The sequence below is a fragment of the Xenopus laevis genome, chromosome 7L, assembly GCF_017654675.1.
Source record: "Xenopus laevis strain J_2021 chromosome 7L, Xenopus_laevis_v10.1, whole genome shotgun sequence".
Lineage (NCBI taxonomy): Eukaryota > Metazoa > Chordata > Amphibia > Anura > Pipidae > Xenopus > Xenopus laevis.
The window spans coordinates 39898647-39925127 of NC_054383.1; the positions used below are offsets into that span (position 1 = coordinate 39898647).

The window sequence follows — 26481 nt, forward strand, 5'->3', positions numbered from 1 at the left end:
CAATAGACCTCTGCCATTGACTCCTACATGAACTCAACAGGTTGTAGATGGTGTATATTCGAATTCGAGCTATTAGTTTTTTTTAACCAAAAAAAAAAAAACTAGAAAACTTGAATTTTCATGGAAAAAACAGCTCGAACCTTAATAAATAACCCCCTTTGTGTTATCCTGCATTCCATTGGTAGAATGCAGGAGAAATCCATCTCAGGAGAACACACTGCAGAAGAACACATGGTGAAATTGCCTTTGTGTGAGGGCCTTAAAACCTTATACCACTGTTAACTTGACAAGCAATTTTACCTTTTGAAACAGAGGAAGCAGTAGGTTTCCACTATTAATATGAAAGCAAGAGCACCTCTAGTGGTCATAGAGAAAAGTGATGCTCGTGATGTACAGCAGGCCGAGTATGGTTATTTAAGGGGATAGATGAAAGTTAAATCTAATTGAAAGGTTTCTTTTTACTTTATTTCAGTGCACAAAAAGGTGCTTTATGTCAACCTGTTTTGGCATGCAAACTGTTTACATTGCTTTTTGTTTATCTTCAGCACAGTGTAGTGCAATGAATTGAAGGCCTCATAAAATACTAGGGCTGCAAATGCAGAGAGATCTAAGGAGGGCTTGTTGATACAAAGCATGCAATTCAATCAAAAAAAGAAGCTCAACGTGCTGCCAGCTGCTTTCAAAACTTCACACTGTCTCAGTCATGCAGTCATTTGCTTTGTTCAGATAACATAAATGCTGCCTATTATGGTGTGTCCTCTGCTGGGAACTAGTCTCTCTCTCTCACAGTCTCAGGAGGATGGCTGTCATGTAAAAGACTTGTCAGTTGTGTTTACTAAGGTCTGCTGGTTCACATAACTTGTGAGGGCAACTCCAGGGCACAGGTATAAACTGTTGATTGGAATATGTGTCAACCAAACATACTAGAAAAATCTCTTTCACAATGGCAGAGTCATTCATTTTCCTCCAGGAGACTCCCAGCAACTGAAATTCAAATTTAACCTACTTTTAAGGAGAACTAATCTTAACTAAAGATGTAGGCTAGAAATGTTGTGCATTATGTTTTGGGCTTCTGTAACAGCCCAAAGCACTCGCAGGCCTTTAGCAGGGAAGATTTGTGTCTCCAAAGATGCCCCAGTAGTTCCCCATCATCTTTTTTGCTGATTCACTGCACATGCTCTGTGCTGTTACTGAGCTTAGGGATAATTACTTCATGACAGCACAGAAACCAGTACAACTAGCATCAGAATTTAATAATCAGCCCTGTAGCCTAAATGACAGGCCAACCTCATTTTCTGCTTGATAATTTGCAACAACCCCTTCTCAACAGCTGCTCAGAGCCCACTGTGCATGTGAGTGTTGCAAACCCTTTCGAAGTTGGTGACCCGATGACAAATTAGAAGTCTTGGATCTTTGCTTCTATTGAGAAGCTGAAATTTTAGGTTGGTACAATAAGTTAATTGTATAAAATACAGCATTTTTAGCCATAATTTAACGTTTAGACTTCAATTCTCCTGTAAGTGAAAGGGTTTGTCTGGGTATACGCAATGTCTGCGTTGATATGTAATTTTATAGGTGCCATCTTGTTATTAGGCTCAAACAATACAATTGATTTTTCTTGTTTAGGAGTGAACCCCGCAAGATATTTTCCCAGATGTGTCCAGATCAAGTACAAGTCTGATAACAGTATAAAACACTGGAATTTATTAAGTACATGAGAGATTAGCCTAAGATTAATATGACTCTTGGGAGAAGGCTCAACATGTAGCATTTAAATCTGACACGTTAAAAGTCTGATAGACTTTTGTTTCCCACAGAAATACATGACATGTTGCTTTAACAGATATCAAACCACAAACGCATCTTATTATATCTTAACAGAGTTACATGAAAGTACAAAGTACATGCAGTTGTGTGTAGTTACCTTTTGCCATCTTGTAAACAGAATGAATCTATGCGGCTTTGCATTTGGTCATTATTTTAAATTACCCGCTCTTTGAAACTTTTTTTTAACCCATGTGATCTATAGTCGATAACCGTAGAAATTCATAATGAGATTGTGAGGTCAGGTTTTATTGTATTTTAATTATTTTGTTTTGGTTTAAAGGAGAAGGAAATATGAAATCGCTGGAGGGTGGCAAATGTTAGGCACCCCCCAGTGATTGTAGTAATTTACCTGATACTCCAGGCTGGTGCTCCTGTTAGCAAAAAAAAACTGCAACATGCTAGCGTTTACAGTGCAATCCTCTGCCTGCTTCTTCTTCTTTTTGTGCAGGGGTGCACATGCTGAACTTAAAAGAAACGGTAACATCAAAAAATAAGTGTTTTAAAGTAATAAAAATATAATGCAGTGTTGCCCTGCACTCGTAAAACTGCTGTGTTTGCTTCAGAAAAATTACTTTTGTTTATGTAAATAGCTGCTGTGTAGCCATGGGGGCAGCTATTCAAAGGAGAAAAGGCTCAGGTTACACAGCAGATAGCAGATAAACTCCATAGAACATAATGTTATCTGTTATCCACTATTTAACCTGTGCCATATAGTCTTTTTTTCAATTTGTATTAACTATAGTGTGCACTATGTAGTGTTTCTGAAGCAAACAGATCAGTTTTACCAGTGAAGAGCAACAGTAAATGATATTTTCATTACATGAAAACACTTTTTTGGCATTACTGTTAGGCCCAGCCTAACTTTTTGCACCCTATAGTGATAGTGACTTTCCTTCTCCTTTAGGGCAGAGACACACTGTCAGATTAAGGGGGGATCTCCTCGTCTTCGGGATGACTAATCTCCCCGAACTGCCTTCCCGCCGGCCAAAATGAAAATCGCCAGAGGGATGGCAATCGGAGTGCTTCGTTTTCCGAAGTTGACGAAGTTTCCCTTGTGCAGCAACTTCTTAGATTTTCAATTGACTTCGGAAGCGTCCCGATTGCCATCCCGCCGGCGATTTACATTCTAGCCGGCTGGAGGCAGTTCTTAGAGATTAGTAGCCCCGAAGAAGAGGAGATTTGTCACCAGCGACTAATCTCCCCTTTTCTGACTGTGTGTCTCTGCCCTTGAGCTTTATTCTTTTTCCAGTTAGTGATTTGTTTGCATTGTTTGATTGTTAGGTTAGCGACCTTAGCAACCACCCTGCACAAAAAATAAATCAACAAAAGAAAACCAAAATCACATTTTTGTTGAATATTGTGTCTAAACTATTTTAAGATAATTATTATGTTGTTTTAAATGCATGCAGCATTCCTTAGCTCTTTGGGACCATCCAGCACCTGGTCAATGTGATTATGTTGACCTCCATACAAAGGAAAAAGGCCACATCCTGGCTGACTTCCCTGTCACATCCAGCTGAACACTTGCTGGTGTTCAGCTGTGAATAAATATCATTGTCAGTTGAAAGGAAGTCTGATAAAAAAGCTCATGAGAGAGATGGCAACTTCCTCCAGAAAGAGAAAAACAGACCTGTCGCCCAGCACAATTCACCTTTCTATATAGCACTTAGCAGGAAGTAACACACATTCAGCATAATCAATGAACAGCATAGTGAGAAATAAATAACCACTGCCTGTCATTAATATGAGGACTTGACTAATGTTCTCTTATGTTTTCACTATATAACAATATAGAAGACCTTGTTTGCCTAGTGGCATGCTCAAATCATTTAGTAGCCAGTATTTGAAGGGAAACTTTTCATTTGGGCTAGTTGGTCATACAGGCATAGAACCTGTTATTCAGAATGATCATGACCTGAGGTTTTCCAAATAACAGATCTTTCCGAAATGTGGATCTTCATACCTTCTAAAAAATAATTTAAACAATAAATAAACCCAATAAGCTGGTTTTGCTTCCAATAACGATTAATTATATCTTAGTTTGGATCAAGTACAAGGTACTGTTTTATCATTACAGCGAAAAGGGAAATCATGTTTAAAAATTTGGATTACTTGGATAAAATGGATTCTATTGGAGACAGCCTACCAGAGCTTTCTGGATAACAGATTTCTGGATAACAGATCCCATATCTGTATAAGGATTTATATAAAAGAAAATATAGTGCCAATGGAAAACTCTATAGGGTGCAATTGCCCCCCTCCCAACCATCAGCTATGCACCATTACTACATTTTATTGTATTTTAAGCAATGCCTGTTGGTATCTAAAGCTCGCTCAGTACTAACAGGCTCTGGGCATTTCCAGTGATAATGTCCCAGGACAGAAAGTAACAATTCAGCGCAGCTGGCAACAGTGCAAAGGGTATATAAATAATGTAGTTCTGTTGGTGAGTTAAGCATAGTTGTACTACCATTCTTTATGGTAGTATAGTATCTGAGTATTTCCTTTGTTACAGGGCAACCCTTTTGAAATAAAAAAATAACATAAGTGGTATAAAGGTGATACCTTTATTGGCTAACTAATATAATCATAGCAAGCTTTTGAACATTTTAGTTCCTTTTTCAAGCTGATTACAATGAAGCTGTGGTGTTCTCTGGTATATATACAACATTCAGCTCATAGGTCAAATGACCAACAAAAAGGAATATCAATCTATGTGTAAGGTGTCAAAGTCATTTACGAGGGGATCTGCAAGAGACAAGCAGATAAGGTTCAAGATAATGTGGGTCAAAGAGGCCGAGTATAAATTAGGGCTGAATTATTGGAGTGTAGAATCTCTGGTTGCCACCTGTCCGGTTTTGACCCGGACAGCCCTGTATTTTGAAGGGCTGCCCGGGTCAAAACTTCCTGCCTGGTTTTCCTTATTTGGAAAACCGGGCAGGATTCCCTTGATTAACATGGCGACCAGCCGATCGCCGCATCATAGCCCCGCCCCTGACATCATAGTCACTCCCACTGATTTCACGGCCCCACCCACTGACGTCACGGCCCACCCCCCTGCCGGTCTCAGACGCAGGGAAAGGTGGCAACACTAGTAGAATCAAAGGAATTCCATATGATCTCTTAGTCCATATCCAGACATGTTGGTATTTCTGACCTGGTGCATGCAGAGAAATAGTAAGAAATACCAACATGTACTAATAAGTTTATATATATATATATGTATATATATATTTTAAAGGCTATTTATTTTTTGAAAAATGAATTGTATTTTGTTTGGCAGCAACCTTTAGTCACATTACCGCCCCTTGTTTTACGGTAACATGGCTGAAGTTTTCTGCACTCCATTAACCCAAAAGCAACCAACCCACAAATAGCATTTACACAAATAAAGGCAAAAATCTCATACTTATGCCTTGGGATGTTGGTATGCTGTATAGGACATGGGTGTCATTTCATATGAGGTATGTGCGTATTTGCTTTCACAATGCATATTTGTTTTATTGTAATCTAATAATTTTCTTTAACTGTGGCTTCCTATAATAAATAAGAAATCTACTACAGTTAGCGTCTAGTGCATTTTTTTACATGAGTTTATTATTTAATTTATTTTTCTGCAGTATTGTAGTCAACATACGTTTACTCTGTTTAGGGAATGTGTAAATTTTTATATCCTTTCGTGTCTCGCTCTTTTTCAAGTAGTGTCCAATCTGACATCTGTTGTCTTTAGTGACTAATCACTTCTTACAGAGGATGTTTATCACCGAACAGGAAAACCTCATGGACTGAGCTACATCTCTGATAAAATAATACACATCACATTGTGTGCTGTGATAGCTGAAAACCTGTGCTTATTCAACTTTGGTGTCTGGTTACCATAAATTATTGGCGTGATTGCAATCTGAATGCAGTTTATTACATGGTCCAAACTAGGCCAACTTCTGGGCAATTTCTTTTCATTGGGGCCCCATTCTACTTGTTGGCAGGGCCTGTTGTTGCCCAGGTGACTAATGGGCTAATAATTTGCATCCACTGGGGGATCTTGTTGGTGCTAATGGCCCTGATAGTGGCCCTGAGTAAAGCTTAGCATACATTCCACAATTTTTCATGACACTTTTTGTTATCCGCAAAGGCACATTTTTCCACAAATTGCAGCCTTAAGGCCCCCATACATGGGTCGGCAGCTGAGTCGGCAGCTAATTGGGCCATGTGTGGGGCCATCCTATGGGCGTCCCCAATCGATATCTGTCCGAAAGTCGGACAGATGTTGATCGAAAAGTCCCGTTGGATTGTGGCCTCAACTGTTCGTTGATGCGATCTCGCGATACAACCTCCTGTATGGCCTCCATTCTGATCCGATTGTTGGGCCCTAGGGCCCATGATTGGATCAGCCTGATATCGCCCATCTCAATGGGGGCATATCGGGGAGAGAGATATCGCCAAACGAGCGGATCTTCCTGTGTGTGGCCACCTTTACTATAATCTAATGCAAGTGATAGGTCCAGTTCCTGCACTTATTAATAAACCTTGCCCAACACCTATCAGTGTAATTCTGTGCAACACACAGGTATTCTATGGATGTTCTCTTATATGCCCTTCATTTGTAAGTTATGTGGTTGCAGCAAATATATATTAGTATGTGAGTTCAGCATACATAAAGCCTGGTCTCTGGAAGATATAATGTACAGGATATCCCTATGCTCATAGCACTATATGTTATGATCTAAAGAAACCCATATTATTTCCTGTAGCCTTATTACATCATAAAATCAGGAAATTCTTTCGCAAATTCTAATACTGTATCTTTATATTTTACAAAAAGGGGCATACTTCCCTGTATATATGAAGTAAGAAGCTCTCCTAGAATATTGAGTTCATAAATGCAAATTCTGCCTAAACAGATTTTTTCTCAGATAAAAACTTTGTTAATCTTCTTTGAGCAGTGTCTCATTTTGTCAGCAAACCTTAGTGTAAAACTCCACAGGAGATTTTGATCAGATTTTGTGAGTCAGATTTCGCCTTGTCATTGCATGCAAAAACACAAGATTTCAACAAAATCTGATCCCCCTATAGCTAGAATGGTTGAATCAGATAAAATGGATGATGTAGTTTGTTCATGCATCTACATCCGACAGTCAGTGTATTTCAATAGGGGGAAAAAGTTGGTCAGGCACCATAAGATTTTTCTTGTTAGATGAAGATGCAGCATGCAGGGTTCTCATCTGTCAGTCATGTCTTGTTCAATGGAAAATTTTCAGTGTAGTTTACACTGGCACACAGGTCTGCTGAAATACTTCAGGTGTTTATTGCGGAGTGCAGTGCAATGTTTCAGGCGGACCCTTGACAAAGGGGTCTGCCCAGAAACGTTGCACTGCACTCTGCAATAAACACTTGGAAGTGTTTCAGCAGGCCTGTGTGCCATTAGATTTTTTGCATTGGACTACTGTTGGGAGGTGGCTGAGCCTCCACCTGTGTGCACCAGGCATCTTTGTACTGCCTACAGGGAGGGTGTGCAAGGTCCTACAGCAATTGTATTCAGGGCCATTCCTGCCTCAAGCGGTAGTGAACAGCCAGTTACAAGGGGCGGCAAAAAGCCGCCTCCCCTAACAAATTTCTGTTTTTTAAACCGGAAATTTGGCTCTGCTAGTGCAGAAATCGCAGTACGCGCTCACTGCGCTAGCGATACAGCCTCTTTTGATCCGCTCCGACTCTAAACTTTTAAGAGCGGAGCAGGAGAGGGGGCCAGCGTAGGGGTTGCTACCTCAGGCGGCAGCAGCCCACGGATCGCCCCTGATTGTATTCCATTATATGTTGACCCATGTGACTGCATCTGACTTGTAGGATGCGTTTTATTGATCCAGCACCATCCTTCAAAATCTCCCATTGAGTTTAGCCCTTAACAATCGAGTAAGTAATGAGAGTTGAGCATGAAATAGACTTTAACTCGCTGTAGTGCATCTTCTGTAGCATATAGCCTTGCACTCTTACCTGAAGCCTGTTTATCACTCTGAATAGACTTCAAAGCAGAGTGCAAGCCTATACACTACAGAGGAAGCACTATCTGTACTACAGCATGTGAAACTGAAATTTAGATCTGATGCTTCCTGCCAGGCATTGCCATCTCACATCATATCCTCAATTTAACTGAAATACCTTCATCCTGCAAACATACACTGGCCTTCACATTACTTGTGCAATCGTCATTTTATTTTTAGCCTCTTTGCTGTGAGTTATGTGAATAATGCCTGAGGTTTAGGCAAATTTATACTTTCTGGTGTGGTAAAAGTGATGTTTCTAATGATGTGTAGTTATCTGTCATACTGTACATACAGCTGTTCGTGGTAAATCAATCAATCAATCTATGTTTCTCTGGTTTTGTTATTGCATGTGTCGTTTCTTGATGAAGGCGCTTGTGGAGTATGGGTACAACTGCCAGTGCAGCTCAGCAGGCACCCTCAACAGTGCCCTCTAGTGAAAATGTTCAGGGTAATGGCAGCGGGAGCTCAATCGTTGAAGATCGAAATTCCCTGAGCACACAGTCGTTTCAGAATGTCAGCATCCACAGCAAGGCAAAGTCTATTATCACCAATAAGGTGGCACCTGTAGTAATCACGTGAGTATTTGATGTTGTAATATGCCATTGATGGAAACATGCAGATATTGGATTTTTAACATGACAACAGCACTGTGGGAACAGAGGTTTTTGTTGCAGACTTTGAGCTGAACCTTTCCAATGATACTTTTACGTAAAGCAAAAAGGAAAAGTTGTGGGAGCACTCCATGGCTAAATAAAAATGTACTTAAATACAATGGGTGTGCTACTGATCTGGCCAAATTAACTTTTATTTCAATTATGTTAAATTGCAGACAAGGCATACATTCATTTGGTCAGAGACATGGGCAGCTTTTTGATCATGCACCCTGTGTTGCTGTACATGGGACCATATGGAAGTGGAAAGCTAAAATTGATAGAGAGAAATTGATCAATGCACATTCCCTGGTCCACTGTCACATAAGTAATCTATGCAGATGCATGTATTTACAAAGACAGGGTTTTTTTAAGTTACAAAATTATGATCATAAGATTGATAAGCCACCATACCACGTCAAGGTAAAACCCATATGGCGGTCCCTAACTATTTACCTCTGGTCATAATATCAAATGCTAAAGCCTCCCGGCATAAGAGCATTACCTGAAATAAAGGTCTCCCGACCTGGGCATTGGTTTCAATCATAGGGCTTAGTCCTCCCCCTCCATTAGCTTTCAAAGGGGAGAGATAACCTAGACCCCAGCATTGGTTCCATGAGATTAATCCTCCCCCGCTTGCGGCTTTTAAGAGAGAGAAACTGCCCAGACCAACACCCATTTCCAAAGGCATTGTTCCACCATTTAAAGGGATGGTGGTGGGGGTGCCACAACCACATGGACGCCTGGCCTGCAGCATAGCTGCTAAACTTCCGAACAGAATAGATCTACTGCAATACAAAATGCAAAAAGGAAAGGTTTTGGGAGCACTCCATGGCTAAATAGAAATGTACTAAAATACAATGGGTGTGCTACTGATCTGGCCAAATTAACTTTTATTTCAATTATGTTAAATTGCAGACAAGGCATACATTTATTTGGTCAGAGACATGGGCAGCTTTTTGATCATGCACCCTGTGTTGCTGTACATGGGACCATATGTAAGTGGAAAGCTACACTGGTCATCATCATTCAGTATAAACTATGGGTGTCCTCTGCAGTATATTTTACTATATTTCAGTGTATTTTTCTTTTACCTGTTGCAGCCTATAAATGATGATGGGAATGATGATCCATGTGCTACTAAATGTTAACTGATCAGTTTCAAGTGTCTTTATTACTGATGGGAACATGTTTTTTTTATATATAGTTTGGCTACAGGTGAGCTGATCACTGAGGTCGGTCACAAGCAAAAAATGTAGATTGACATAAGTAATTCTCCTGTCGTCACAACCAGCCAAATCCCAAAACATGTGACAAAAGTATTACCTTAATAGGGTGTATGTCTTTCTAAATGTTTACATTGCTTACCACACATTATCCTATACAAGAAACCTTATTTATTTGCATGTGTAGCACCCTACAGACTGTTTGAACATTATAATGCGGGACTATAATTAGTATTAATGGACAATGGATTACTAAATTGCTCCCTGATGTGATAAAACAGAGACTGCAAACATTTGATATTTCTGGAGGCAGAACTATTGCTTGGGGTTAAGAACTACATTTCCAACAAGCCCTTGCTCCAGGAAGTGCATGGAGACAGCCAATAGGAGCCCAACCCAGGAACCGGAAGGGGAGGGGGAATTAACCATCAAGGAGGACTGTGCTGTGCTGGAAGACTTAGTGACTGGGGCAGTTGTGTTGCAGCCAGGATTAGTGATTAGTCAGAAAGAGAAACTGTCACTAATCTGCAGAGGAAGACACTGCAGTTTTGCTGAAAGTTGGTTCCTGTTATTCCCTGGAGGGAAAGTGCACAAGGTCCCAGTAGTCAGTGTGATCCTGGGTTGTGGCCTTCCAGCCAATTTTGATCAGGAGGAAAATCCAGTGAGAGGAGAAGCAGAGTTCCTGATAAACTGTGAGTCATCATTAACCCCGGCCCTGCCAGTTTGGAAGATTAATACTCAGCCTTATTCTATCTGTGAGACTGTGTGGTTTCTATGGACAGAGAAGCCCCTAAATTGCTGGATGTTTTCACATGTGTTCAGATGTGCCTCCTTTTTGTTGTTACAATCATCAGCTGAGAGTGTTGCAGTGAACCAGTAAAGTTACTGAAGGTGATTTCAGGGATTGCATAGTCACCTCATCAACCTGCAAGGATTATAAGTAAGGCTGACAGCATTGCATTCATCACAAGGGGCCCCCACCGGTACACACACTATATCCAGCTGGCAACTTGTTGGGAGAGACTTAGGTGTGCACACCAGGGTTACACTGGGCTATTCTTACAGCTGTTTTATATTGTTGTTATGTTATTTTATTTACTACTATTCAAAGTAACTAATCTCTTTTCTTACAGCTTCTGCTGTTAAATAAAATAAGGCTGTGCCTGTTGCATTGCCATTCTTGTTTGTCTGTTCACTGGATCTGGGGTGTCACCAGTATACTTTGCAAGATCATACCCAATAGCACAATTTCATAACACACTCACGGGTGTGCTACATTTGGGGGCTCGTCCGGGATTGGGTTTCACTTACTGGTACTGACTATGCCCATTTCCCTCAGAAGTTAGCAGACATTCCAAAGATTAAATATGGATCCTCAAGCTGTTGCACAGTGGTGTGAATCAGACTACATTCGACGTCTAGATAAGACCCTACACCAGATATTGCTAAAGAAGGGTTTGGATCCCAAATTGGCGGACAAGGTAAGAGTGAAACAGATTTGGCAGGGGGCCCAACCCCTTGACCCCATCATGCTAAAGTTGAGACTGAAACTAGGGGAAGAAACTCTTATTTACAATCAACTGATTAAAGAAGTCAGAGAGGAAGAGGCCAGACTGGAGGAAAAAGGATCTATGGTGAACTCTAGATCTGTACTAAAAGTTGGAGTCAAAACTATATGCCCTATGGAATCGAGCAAAGAGGTTACCCAGTTGAGGGCACAACTAGACATGCTAACTGAGCTAGTAACCCAATTAGCCAAGACTCATGTATCTACTCCAGAGGTGGCTGGCACTATGCTCAGTACAGCAGCTGCAGAAACTGAGAAGCCTCTTCATACCCAAGCTCACTCTGGTGGGAACACAGAGATATGTTATAAGTGTGGCGAGCCAGGCCATTATAGAAGACAATGTTGCAATGAACCAAATCCAAAGAAGGTAATTGACAAATTATCAAAATTATTGAATGAGGAGAAGAGAAAGGCACAGGGAAACTACAAAGCTGGGTGCCCATCTAAAGAAAGCTCCAGGAAAACCTACAGGATTTCTAAAGGGCGAGAGGCAGCCACCCCAAACAAAAAGATTGACTCGTTTTCACAACCTCCAATACCTCCCCATCAAATTCCAAAAAAATATAAATGTGATCGTAATTCACTCAAATGGCATACTGACACAGCAAAAGGACACCTACAAAATCGAAAGAACAACATCACAGTTAACTGTCAACAAGGTGGACCAGACCAAGATAAACTGTTGCAAAAGCCAAGGTCACCAAAAAGCCTGGTTGGTCCACCTCTCATTGTACCTGTGCAAATTGAAGGTGTTTACTCCGAGGCACTCCTAGATACAGGAGCTCAAGTGACACTACTGTACAGAGATTTTTATAAGAAGTACCTATCACACATACCTCTGGAGAAGTTGGAACACCTGGAAATATGGGGTCTGAGTGAAACCAAATTCCCCTATGATGGTTATGTCAACATTAAATTAGAATTTTCTCCTCTTGTGGCAGGGACCAAAGAAGTATTTGAGACATTGGCGGTAGTGTGCCCCAGACCTCCAGGAGCCCTGCAGAACTCTTTAGTGGTGGGCACAAATACGGATTTGGTGAGGCGAATGTTAGCTCCTCAATTGCAGTTGAAATGGAAACAGAGAGCCCCAATACACCCATTGCTACAGCCAGTACTGACTTCCCTAACTCAACAGAAGGAGGAACCTTCAGATGGAATAGGAAATGTGTGGTCACTTCAGAGGAAAGAATGTCTAGTACCACCTGGAAAAATCACCTGCATGAGAGCTAGGGTAAAAATGTGCTGGGGACATACTGGACCGAATTTGATGATTGAAGGTGGGCAAGGGATAGATCTACCTACTGGAGTAGAGCTGATTCCTGAAACCTTTCCAACTGATTGTCTGAAGAAGAACCAAGGCACTGTCACTGTTGGGCTGAAAAATACAACCAGTGAACCTGTTGTTATTCATTCACATATACTCTTAGGAAAAGTCTACTCAGCTAGTCCTATGCCTATGGGTAGCTTGGTGAGTGATAGAGCAGAAGCCACAGATGAAGAAGTTTTCAATTTTAGTAATCCTTTCATTCCCCTTGAGTGGAAGAAGCGCTTACAGAAGCATTTGAAAGAGCACAGTGATTTATTCTCCAAAAGTGACATTGATATGGGATGCGCTACCAGCACACAGCACAGAATCCGTCTCAGAGAAGATAGACCCTTTCGTGAAAGATCACGGCGCATTGCTCCAGGAGACCTAGAAGATCTTCGCAGGCACCTGGAAGAGCTAAAAGCTGCTGGAATCATTAAAGAATCACGAAGCCCTTATGCATCCCCAATAGTAGTGGTACGTAAAAAGAATGGTTCAATCCGGATGTGTGTGGATTATCGCACTTTAAATCAGCGTACCATTCCAGACCAGTATACCACTCCCAGGATTGAGGATGCTCTTAACTGCTTGGTTGGGAGCAAGTGGTTCAGTGTATTGGACCTGAGAAGTGGATACTATCAGATCCCTATGCACCCAGAAGACAAGGAGAAGACAGCATTCATATGTCCTTTGGGGTTCTATGAATTTAATAGGATGCCCCAAGGCCTCTGTGGAGCACCTGCCACCTTTCAACGCCTCATGGAACGCACAGTAGGTGACATGCATCTTTTAGAAGTACTGGTATACTTAGATGACCTAATAGTCTTTGGCAAGACCTTAGAGGAGCATGAACAGAGACTGTTGAAGGTATTCAGTCGGCTTGAGAAGGAAGGCCTGAAGTTGTCCCCAGAAAAGTGCCAATTCTGTCAGCCCTCAGTGAACTATGTGGGCCATGTGGTGTCATCAGAAGGAATAGCCACTGACCCCAGCAAGATTGAAGCTGTCTCATGATGGCCCAAACCCAGAACAATTACTGAACTGAGGTCCTTTTTGGGTTTCTGTGGGTATTACAGGAGATTTGTGAAGGGGTTCTCAAAAGTGGCTCAACCGTTGAATCAGTTGCTGCAAAACAACCCTGAGACAGAAGAATCGAATGAAGGCAAGAAGTCCCGAGGCCAAGGATGGGCCAGAGAGTCCATAGAAGGTAGATGGACTCGAGAATGTGAACAAGCTTTTGACCAGCTAAAGTATTGCCTTACTCATGCACCTGTGCTAGCCTATGCTGATACATCTAAGCCCTATGTGTTGCATACAGATGCCAGCAGGGAGGGCCTTGGAGGTGTTCTATACCAAGAGTATAATGAGGAACTAAGACCAGTAGCTTTCATCAGTCGAAGCTTGTCACCCTCTGAGAGGAACTACCCTGCTCATAAACTTGAATTCCTTGCACTAAAATGGGCAGTGGTGGATAAGCTACACGATTACTTATATGGAGCAGAATTCGAAGTACAGACAGACAACAATCCACTTACTTATATCTTAACCACTGCAAAGCTGGATGCCACTGGTCATAGATGGTTGGCCGCACTAGCACACTACAAGTTTAGTTTGCGCTACCGACCAGGTCGGAATAATAAGGATGCTGATGGGCTGTCTAGACGACCTCATGAAAATCTGCATCCAGATGATGAATGGATTGAGATTCCAGCACCTGGAGTGAGAAGCATGTGTCAAGGGGTGACTTTTAGACTAACAAGTGAATGTTTCGCAGAAAAGGTTGGAATGACTTCCAGTGGGATTCCTAGGCTTTATTGCAATGTGACTTCGGTTGAGACATCCACCATCCCAACTCTCAGCAAAGGAGACATCAAGAGAGATCAAAGTGAGGATCCTCTATGTCAACTGGCCCTGGAGGCCTTAAGGAAACAACAAGCTGATTTACTCAGAACTGATCTTCATCCTCTGGCCAGATTGCTTCTGAAAGCGTGGGACAGACTGCAACTACGAGGTGGTTTAATATACAGACGGGCTCCAAGTATAGCAGACACTGAGAAATGGCAATTGATGCTACCACAGAAACACAGAGACTCTGTTCTTATGGCCCTTCACGATGAACATGGTCATCTGGGGTATGAGAAAACTCTAGGCCTTGTAAGGGATCGTTTCTATTGGCCATGTATGAAACAAGATGTAGAAGACTATTGTCGTACCTGCCTCAGATGTATACAGAGGAAAACTTTGCCAACAAGGGCTGCTCATCTTCTGCATATGGAAAGCCATGGGCCCATGGATCTAGTTTGCATTGACTTTCTATCCATTGAGCCAGATGAGGGTGGTATTAGCAATGTTTTGGTGGTAACAGACCATTACACCAGGTATGCCCAGGCCTTTCCCACCAAAGATCAAAGAGCCATTACAGTTGCAAAGGTTCTTGTGGAACGTTTCTTCGTTCATTATGGCTTACCTAGAAGAATCCATTCGGATCAAGGAAGAGACTTTGAAAGTAAGCTAGTGCATGAGTTGTTATCAATGCTGGGAGTTCAGAAGTCAAGAACCACTCCTTACCATCCACAAGGTGACCCTCAGCCTGAAAGGTTCAACAGGACCCTGTTAGACATGCTAGGCACCTTGCCCAAAGAGAAGAAATGCCACTGGAGTCACTATATTGCCACAGTTGTTCATGCATACAACAGCACAAGAAATGATTCCACTGGGTACTCACCTTACTTCCTAATGTTTGGGCGCGAGGCCAGATTACCTATTGACATAATATTTGGGGTCACAGCTGATGACACTCCTGTCAAATCGCATCAGAGCTATGTAGAAAGGCTAAAGAAAAACCTCCAGCAAGCCTATGAAAGAGCTGAGACAGCGGCTGGTAACAAATGCAAGCAAAACAAAAGCAGATATGACAAAAAAGTGAAATATCATGATTTGCAGCCAGGTGATCGAGTACTTCTAAGGAATATGGGAATCCCAGGCAAACACAAGCTGGCTGATCGATGGGGATCACAACCATATATTATTTGCTCCCAACTACCAAATCTACCAGTATACCAACTTCGCCCAGAAGGGAAGGACAGTCCTATAAAAACCTGGCACAGGAATCACATTTTACCTTTAAGGGAAGCCACACGGGAGACAAGGTCTCAACCAGCAAAGAGACAAACGAATACTAAACCGAGAAGATCTCAGAGGCTACAAGGACAGACTCCCTCAAGGAATGATAATACCATATCTGAACAGCATTGTGAAGATAACAGTGATGATGATGATGATTGGGGGTTAGATTACTTCTTCTCAGATGGTGCAGTGGAAGGAACTCTCCATGATAACTCTGAAGTCAACAGGAACTTAAATGCCAATGCACCTGAGTTTGTCCCATGTACGCCAGAGTTACATATAGTAAATTCAGGGGCTTCTCAATCAGCCTTCAGAGAGCTTGAATGTGACTCAACTGGCGTAATACATTCTACAGAGACTGATCCCTCTTCAAGAGATCAGCTTGAACTTAATTGTCAAGATGAAGGTCAAGATTTAAGAGACTTAAATGAGGCCCAAGTAGTCAATCCAAGGGAGCCCAGAACTATTAGACCTCCTCAAAGACTGACTTACAATTCTCTAGGAAATAGTACTGAAGAGAGTGTTCTCACTTCACACAGATTGGTTTCTGCCCAGGAAACATTCGTTGAAGAAAAATCTGGTGGCACCCCATATAAGACTCATGTTTGCAATGTGAAACATAAGATTGAAACAACCGTATAAAGTATTTTAGGTGGACTATTATGTACCTATGTGCTAGATAATATGTATGTGGTTAATATATTAATGCCATGTTCATCTTGATGGGGCTCAAGAGTTGTGGTGGGGGGAGAGTGTAGCACCCTACAGACTGTTTGAACATTATAATGCGGGACTATAATTAGTATTAATGGACAATGGATTACTAAATTGCTCCCTGATGTGATAAAACAGAGACTGCAAACATTTGATATTTCTGGAGGCAGAACTATTGCTTGGGGTTAAGAACTACATTTCCAACAAGCCCTTGCTCCAGGAAGTGCATGGAGACAGCCAATAGGAGCCCAACCCAGGAACCGGAAGGGGAGGGGGAATTAACCATCAAGGAGGACTGTGCTGTGCTGGAAGACTTAGTGACTGGGGCAGTTGTGTTGCAGCCAGGATTAGTGATTAGTCAGAAAGAGAAACTGTCACTAATCTGCAGAGGAAGACACTGCAGTTTTGCTGAAAGTTGGTTCCTGTTATTCCCTGGAGGGAAAGTGCACAAGGTCCCAGTAGTCAGTGTGATCCTGGGTTGTGGCCTTCCAGCCAATTTTGATCAGGAGGAAAATCCAGTGAGAGGAGAAGCAGAGTTCCTGATAAACTGTGAGTCATCATTAACCCCGGCCCTGCCAGTTTGGAAGATTAATACTCAGCCTTATTCTATCTGTGAGACTGTGTGGTTTCTATGGACAGAGAAGCCCCTAAATTGCTGGATGTTTTCACATGTGTTCAGATGTGCCTCCTTTTTGTTGTTACAATCATCAGCTGAGAGTGTTGCAGTGAACCAGTAAAGTTACTGAAGGTGATTTCAGGGATTGCATAGTCACCTCATCAACCTGCAAGGATTATAAGTAAGGCTGACAGCATTGCATTCATCACAAGGGGCCCCCACCGGTACACACACTATATCCAGCTGGCAACTTGTTGGGAGAGACTTAGGTGTGCACACCAGGGTTACACTGGGCTATTCTTACAGCTGTTTTATATTGTTGTTATGTTATTTTATTTACTACTATTCAAAGTAACTAATCTCTTTTCTTACAGCTTCTGCTGTTAAATAAAATAAGGCTGTGCCTGTTGCATTGCCATTCTTGTTTGTCTGTTCACTGGATCTGGGGTGTCACCAGTATACTTTGCAAGATCATACCCAATAGCACAATTTCATAACACACTCACGGGTGTGCTACACATGTTTGGATTTATTCTTGTTAACGGGCACTGCCACATTGGTTGCTTTGACTTCACCTTATCCAGAAATTCTGATAGTGATAGTGACCTCTAGTGTGAACTAAGTAGCACCTTCTTCATTTGTTTTACTTATGAGGGAAACCACAAAAACATGTATTGCCTTCTAAATTCATAACAATATAATGTTATTATTACCAAGTATTTATAAAGCTGCAACACATTCCACATAGCTGTATACATCCAACAAGCAGATTACATACAAATACCAATAGAAACAGGAGGTAATGGCTGCTCTAATTTAATGTAGAATTTTTCATTTTATTTGATCTGTGTACAAAGTATTTCATTCAACCATTTTTTCACGTTAATTGAAATCCAGATTGCCTAAACAAGTTGGTACAGTTTATTCACCATTCACTATTTTTGCAAACATTTACAGGTATAATTGCAAAGAAGAGTTTCAGATTCATGATGATCTGCTCAAAGCTAATTATTCAGTTGGAAGAATTTCCGAGACAATGCCAGAACACTACCTTGTCCAGGTAAGCCTTTTTATCACTTTTTCAGGGTAGAATAGGGCAGTTCAATTGAAGGCCTTAGACTTGAATAGGGAGTACTTTTCAGATGGCAAAAAACAGCCGAAATCATCCGCTTTCTTGTGCACTCGGTCCAACACAGACCTTTGGATTTTTTTCAATATGTTTTTTTTAGAATGTATAGCACATATACAGTAACAACTTATGAATAAAGTAATATTTAAATACCTCATGGTATGAATTTGATCTCTTGTGGCCTTTAGCAGAAGGCAATATAAAATGAGTACACGTGGTGCCTAAGGGGATGTCACTCTTAGTAGCCATTGTGTATTCATTTTTGTTTTGTTCCCACTGTGATTGCAATAGAACACAACCACTGACTGCACTTGTTTACATAAGCTTATGGCTTCTGATTTCAAATTGCAGAGTATCACTGGAAAGTTAGAGCCAGATGGGTTCACAAGTAAAAATGTATTAACTCATACTTCGTAGTGGCTTTTTGCCACATTTTGGCATTTCTTTGCCTTTACCCTAATCTCTGTGGTACAATCAAATTCATCGATAGCCATTCACTCTGAACATGATGGGATGTTAGAGTAAGGATGTAACATTGCTCAAATCAATTAGTAGAATTATTAGAGACTGAAGAGCAAGAATTTCCTGGAGAAAAGAAATATTGTTCAAACTGTTTTTTTGCCAAAGATTTAATATTTTAACTGTGACTTAAAGGCTAATGGAAATATATTGAAAGAAGCAATGATTTTTCTCTGTCAGGGTAAATACTTTATGGTACATGATGTATACAGCAAGTTGGATGTGTTAAACACTACTAGTAGTTGTGGGGCGCCAAACTTTCGCCAAGCCAGAGGAGGATATGAAGTTTATGGAATGGGCCAGCCCAGCTTAAATGGCTTCAAACAAGTGCTGCAAAAGCTTCAAAGCAATGGTCATAAGGTAACTGAATGCAGTCGAAAAATATTTATGGTTATTTTGAATGCATATTTTAGGTGATAGTCCCTGTTTTTTGCAACATAGCTATTCAGGTGTTCATTTTTCCTATTACCAATAAATGAAAGCTACTGATCACTAATAGTTGCCAGAGTTTTAACACGCCATGATGTCAAAATATCACATGCCGCAAACATAGTTTTACAGCAACAAATCATCCAGAATAACAAAACAGGAGGGAAGCCAGAGTATCAGAAAGGAGAAAAGAGTAAATGCTGCTACATATTGGAACTGTGCAGGGCTCCTCTTTAATACAAATATCTGTATATCCAAGTGTACTTTACAAGCTAAGCAGTTACTACTCTGAAAAAGTTCAACCTGCGGAGGTTGAGTAACCAATAATCTGAAATGTTGTACTAGAAGATAGTTACCAATCAACTGCTTGCTTGTCTAGTCCTCTAAAAACCTGCTTCTACAATGACTTTTCTGAAATAGTATCTCATTGAGGCACAATAAAAACTGAGCTGAAATAAAACTTTTAAAAATACAGCACTTATTTGTAAAAATCCACACTCAATATCCAATTGTAATATCATTTATAATTTTTTTTTACAGGAATGTGTCTTCTTCTGTGTGCGAGAAGAACCTGTATTGTTCTTGCGGTTGGAGGATGACTTTGTGCCTTACACTCCCAGAAGGAAGGAAAATTTGCATGAAAACTTGCATGATTTGGAGAAAGGCCTGCGTGCAGAAAATCTTGAACTTGCCATCCGGAAAGAGGTAGAAGAGAACTTATACAATGGTGATAAAACACTGAGAAAGCTATATAAAATATGTTTAAAGGTGGGGGGGAAGGTATAATCACTGACAGGATCCAAATGGTATGCACTCAACAGTGATTGACCTTTACAGGAAACTTGCAAAGCCATGGAAATATTAGTAACTTGTATACAAGTAGTTTTGTAAACCCGTCATGAGCATGACATTAGTCTTTTGCATCAATAGAGCATCAGTACTGTCATGTGCTTACAGAAGTGACTGTAAATCTAAATAAGGAATAATAACATCATGGGAACATTTTTACATCAAGATCACTTAAATAGACAGAAAGCTAATAGGCTCAAAATTGAAGTGACAAATAGGTAATATTGCAATAAATGTGTTTGTGTTTGAGAAATTTGATTACATTAAATTCGTTATTTATTACTCATATGTTTGGCAAAATACCCCTTCAACATTTCATAGCAGGTAACAACTTGAGATTTGGGAAGGGAATTATGTAAGAACGAATGAGTCATTTTGGAATGTAACATTGCTCTTTACATCGGTACATTTCCATGTATGAAAAATCAGTATACCTTTTTCCATTTCTGTCTGTCATAATGTACCTCTAACGTATTTATAAGGGTATCAAAAAACCATGGGAAGTCTTCAAATATCCATATAATATGAAGTAAATATAAATTAGGGAAGCACCGATTCCACTAATTTAGGATTCGGCCAAATACTGAATCCAAACCCTAATTTGCATAACGTTATTTTTTGGTTTCAGATTCTCCCAGGCACTTGGATTTGACCGAACATGCATCCCTATAAAAATTATGTTACTTGTTATTATAGTTGCCACCTTTTTTGGAAAAAATATAGATCTTATATTTTAATCTCTTTTCTCTTGTAATTAAATTTAATAACATTGGCATGAAGCATTATTTTTGTTGGCCAAGCTGGAAAAATACTGGCCAGGTGGCAACACTACATGTTTGTTGCTGAGTTCATATATATATTATTGAAATATTATATTTCATCATCCCTTTTTGCTTTTTTTATTTTCATTTCATCTGTTCCAAAACTAAATGTTCAAGCATATTTACCATCAGAGGGACTCTGGGATGTGTAGTTCCACACTAGTGTAGTTGCACACAAGTCGGTATGCCAAAGGTTGCCTTTCCTTGACTGATATATCTGACATACTTTGCTCATTGAATAATTTTTATATATACTATATATATTTATACTAATGAATCATCTGCTTAATTACAATTTTAATCTATACTTTCCATCTTAGTTACATGACTTTGCCCAGCTCAGTGGAAACAGCTACTATGTATACAATGATATTGAACATTTTAAAGATGATCCACATTCCATTAAAATCCAGTGTGAAGAAGATATCCATGTCACAGAGGAGGTGTACAACAGGCCTGTATTCTTACTGCCAGCATACAGGTAAGGCCTTTGTAAGTCAGCCATACGAGAAACGTTATAAAGAATATGTTGATGCATGGAAAGATGCAAATATCATCTATAATATTTAATTTTACCCAAATTTGTACACTCAAGGCAGCTATAGTGCAGGAGTATGGCAGGTAGTGTATTGGTTAATTTACCTGTGGGGAGACAGCGGTGGTTCAGTGTCAAAAAGATACTCCGTATAGGATCTGGGCTGAAAAGAGAGAGCATGAAAGCACCTTGTACAATCTCATGCCACTAACTAAAAGTTAACTGATCTTCTAAAACATTTATTTTGGTCACTTTGAAAAGGCAGAGTGAAAATAGTTTAATTACAGCAAACAGTGGCGAATATTTGAATGATACACTGTACATTCAGTAACAGGATTAAAGGAAATATGCTTAATAAAGGTATAACACCTGTTCAACCCAAATAATCAATATCGTTGCTGACTGGAGACTCGAATGAACGCGAGAATATAAACTGTAAAATAAATCTTCCCCCATTTTTTTCAATTTTACCAGTTTTCTAAATATCAAGCATAGGATCCCTGGGGCTGGGGAGATGGCCTACAAAAGGAAGTCCACATAAAAGAATGTAGAGGTCCAAATGAAGGCCTATTAGTGTGATATTTAGGATAAATACTTATTTGCATTTCTTGATACCTTTGTAATTATAGCTGTAACATTATCCACTGTAGTAATTAACGCATGAGGATATATTACACTCAGGAAAATCCCTAATTCATATTAAACTTTTCTATTTCTAGTTTACTCACCTTAGATTGTCCGTAAATAAGATTTAATTTCACTTTAAACAGGAGCCTGACACCTTTAGATAAAAAAACACAGATTCTTAAAGGACAACAAAGCTTATTTGTTGGCATCTCCCAGTGAGGAACCAAACCTTTTCCCCAGGGCAGTGCACTAAAAAAATTCATCGGGATGGAAAGCACCATCGTTTTCCATCGCGTATAGTATATCAGTGTAGAATAGAGACCAACACTGCACATATATCCACATAAAGTCTGAACAAGGAAGGAGTTTTTTGTGTGTGTGTGTGTATATATATATATATATATATATATATATATATATATATATATATATATATATATATATATATATATATATATGCATTTCCTTAATTTATTCCATTTGCCACCCTCAGGTACCATCGCCTTCCACTTCCTATGGATGGTGCTCCATTAGAAACTCCGTTTGATGCATTTGTAAATTTTCTCAGGGTAAGTAGTAAAGTTGCATTTAAATAAAATTGGAATGGAGTATATAAGTCTGTAGAAAGTGTTCTTAGACAGCATTTTCCATCTTGGTGTCCTGTAAATAAGGCAGATGAAAAGGCCTGGACTCACTTAGGGTACAGTAAACCCTGTCATATAAATAAAGTTAAAGGAGGCAAAGAGACTTGTCATGTCCAAAGCCATGTGCTAGTTTTGACAGGGCTTAATTAAGAAAGCTGTAAACCGTGCCTGCCATACTACTTCTTTACTTATTGGTTGCTATAGGTTTCTGCACCTTGACAAACTGTGTGTCTTTTATTACATTTGGGTGTTTGTGTTGCATAACCATGATATCCAGCTGGAATGCCTTACCAAAATCATTAGCCAAAGTTTACCTGCACGTGAAGATAGTAACTGCATTTAACACCCACTCAGGACAAATATTTTAAGGAAATAGGAAGCCAGCATCCCAGTTCACCCCAAATTTTTATTGCATACATATATCTGCCAGTTGCTTTGTTGTTTCCAAAAACACCTTTGATTTAAGAAGAATGGGGTCACTACATGTTAACACGCATTGTATTAAAGATGTGGTAATTCTCATTTTACAGAAGGTGTTTTCAGATACTTTGTTCCCTGCAGGCGAGGCTACTTGTGTTGTTGCCCTTAAATGGGACATATATGTAACTATACAGCCATGTAAAATTGGGTTAAGGTGCAAAAGTCTAGCCCAGTGTTATAGCAGAATTGATAGTAAATAATATTGCCTTATTTTTCAAACCCAAAACAGTTATCTTCTTCTAATGTTCATAGAAACCACAGTATAATGTATATGTATACATTTATTTGTATAGTGCTCCTTGAGGGCAAAGCATCCATTTGATAACATGCGTGTGCTCATTGCAGGGTCAAAACAAGAAATTGATTGTCATGTGGGCACATTGCCTTGTGGGGAATGGTTGCTGAGTGCAGAAAAGGGTTGTTGTGGCCATGAGTCCATATCATTCACTGTCTTTGATGGAATGGCTCTAGCTTTGTGTTTTACGGAACTGGAAGGGAGCCACCTAAATTCTTATATACACAGAGCAAGCCAATTTTTGTTGCTAGACTGCACAAAGATTCCAGTTATAGTATTAAACCGTGTTTTAAAAAGGGCATTTGAAAAGCTCCAGTGTTTTATAAATATTCCCTGTCATTTCAGTATTTCAAGAAGCAATCTCATGCAGAAAAGTATTTTAAAGTCTTGAAATCTTGTAAACATATTTTTTTGTGTTAAATAGGAAAATCCAAGTTTTTTGCTACTCCATGATGCCAACCACCCACCACCTGCTCTGTTGTTTAGCTGCCAGACGGGAGTGGGCAGGACTAACTTAGCCATGATTCTGGGAACGCTGGTCCTGTATCACCGCAAAGGATCCTGTGAGAAGCAGACGTGAGTTCTTCATTCTGTTATGCATCATGCAATTTAGTCAAATTCAAAGGGACAGGATTTATTTGGAAGTGGGTTTAATTCCCCCAAAATAATGAATAAAACATACATTATATTGAAGTTATATTTAAAAAAAAAAAACCCCCAGTAAAACTATTGTTATAGTGTTAGATGACCTCATTAATCTATGTTAAAACTGTAATATAAGTAATTTCAATACAGGTCAATAGGTTGGATATTATGAACTATTATTATTAGGATTCATATTTAGCATGCTAACAATGGCTCAAAAATGAGACTGACCTTTGCAGGAAAGGCATTCAATCTGAGTTTAAACTATGATTAGTATTGTTATTTTCTCTAAGAATAGTTACATTATATGCTCATGATGTGCTTCTTACTGCCACTTCCGGGATGCATTTTTAAGATGCTGGGAGAATCTAAACTTTAGTCCAATCTTTATTGCTGGGATTAAGTATCATTAACAGAGGAGGAATATCTTGATTTTCCTCCCTTACTGGGAAATCCTTTAACCCATATAGCTCACAATACTTAATGGCTGCCTCTATTAAGTAACATTTACCTAGCAGCCTTGCAAGTCTTTTTAAACCACAACAGCTGCACAAGAGCAGTAATTTTGAAACAGCCTAAGACAGTAGGACAGGTCTCCTAACACACCTCTTTTTTATATAATTTTTATTGCTTTTTTAACAAATTAAACAGTAAAGAAAGAATAATATAAGGCATTAAAATTGGTAGGTATTCATATCATCATTGTCTGTTAATTGCAGAATTTGTGTCTGTATAGTCCATGTCCTGCCTGGTACATCAAGGTGCACACACAGTGAACAGTCCTAACGCACCTCTTACCTGCTTTTGCTTAAACATATATAATGTACCTAACATTACAGGAGCAAATATTAAAATTAATAACATAGGGACAAAATGTTACTCCAGGCTTTTTATCCAGGCAGAAAGTTTGTCTTTTTTTCAAGATCAGCCTTACCTTACATTTATCATTGGTACTACTAGAAAAATACAGGTATTTATATCGTTTTGAATTGACCAGTGCAGGGACTTTGCAAATTGGCACCTAGCCTAGGTTGTTTAATGCTACAGTGGTCCCTGGCAGTTTTGTATGAGCAGTGCTAATACTGCTATGATAGATGAGTTATATCAGAAGGCTCTATTGTCAACTTGCCAAAAAGTTAAAGCTGGGACACTGAATATGATTTAGCATTCATTGTGTTTTGAAGATATATAAGGGAGAGTTTGCTAAGCAAAGGTTTAGCCTTTGCTAAGCGATTACTTTGCTAAGCAAAGTAATCGTGGTCTTTCGCGGTTCACAAGCGTCTTTGCTCAGGTTTTTTGCGCTAGAGAAGCATATTACATTCCCCCAATAGAATGTATACGATTGTGAAAATGATAACTAATTGTATAACTCATGCCCACATTTTATTCCCTATACAGTGTATAGCAGGGTATATACAGTCCATAATAAACATTATTTAATTAAAATAACTAGCCTGAAATGAAATTCTTTTACCTTAGAAAATATTGCTTTTGGTCTGTTTTTTCAAGCCTCATGATGGCATACACGAAAAATACTTTACATTCTTTGCAGAGCAGTTCTCCAGTCACAAGGCAATGCAAATCAGATGTATTTACATATTAACGTTTATGGATGGCAGCAGGTTTCTATGGAGATGCATCATTCAACAGCTCCCTAATACTTTTGTCACATAGCAGAGCTTGGCAGACTTTGTGTGCTCATAATTAATTCTTGATTTAACTAATTACTCTACCTTTTAAGCCACAGAAAAGTTTTATGTATCCCGATTTTAAGTTTTCCCAGATTTGGCCCCTCTTTTTTCAAGGACCCCCCTCTTTTTCTGGATTTACAGCATTTTGACACCATTCCCTGGGAAAAGTAAAAATGGGGATCTGCTGTAATAGTAAGCTTCATAACTAGTAGATAGTTGTTTTTTAAATTTTTGCTGCTTTATTTGTAGAGATTACAACAGATAAATATAAACCAATGGTAATGCTTTCCAGTCTTTACATTAATTTTATCCTCTATACTTTTTTAACAGCACCTCCCAGGATACAAATGTTTTGCCAAAGCAACGATTTCAGGTTATCCAGAATTTTATTAACATGGTACCAAATGGAGAAGCAATAGTTGATGAGGTAAGTATATTTAGAATTGGTCTTTCTCTAGCATTCAGTTTAAAATTCTATTAGATCAAATGTGATTCCGCCAGGGCTGTGGAGTCGGTACATAAATACTTTGACTCCGACTCCAATTCCTCAATTTATGGTAAAGACTCCTCTGTTTTTTAAAACAACACCAAAAACTTATCATCAAAGTAATTAAGTTATAAAGTACTGTTGCTCTGCATTGGTAAAACGGGCGTGTTTAGTGTAGTTGCACGTCTCTGCACTCTCTCCAGCCCATTTATATCCCTCTTAAGTCCAGACCTGCCATGGTTGTGTATATGTCACTGGCAGAG

General features: G+C 39.6%; 1 protein-coding gene across 4 annotated transcripts in view; it reads left to right on the forward strand.

The window, feature by feature from the left end:
• pald1.L (phosphatase domain containing paladin 1 L homeolog) overlaps positions 1-26481 on the forward strand; it is a 180495-nt gene that overhangs the window by 55554 nt on the left and 98460 nt on the right. For all 4 annotated transcript variants that reach the window (XM_041568827.1, XM_041568824.1, XM_041568825.1 and 1 more), the window contains exons 2-9: positions 8234-8440; positions 18025-18127; positions 18896-19075; positions 19685-19849; positions 21135-21295; positions 22470-22545; positions 23820-23971; positions 26062-26158. In XM_041568827.1, coding sequence (XP_041424761.1) covers positions 8234-8440; positions 18025-18127; positions 18896-19075; positions 19685-19849; positions 21135-21295; positions 22470-22545; positions 23820-23971; positions 26062-26158 — 1141 coding nt within the window. The remainder of the gene's footprint in view (positions 1-8233; positions 8441-18024; positions 18128-18895; positions 19076-19684; positions 19850-21134; positions 21296-22469; positions 22546-23819; positions 23972-26061; positions 26159-26481) is intronic.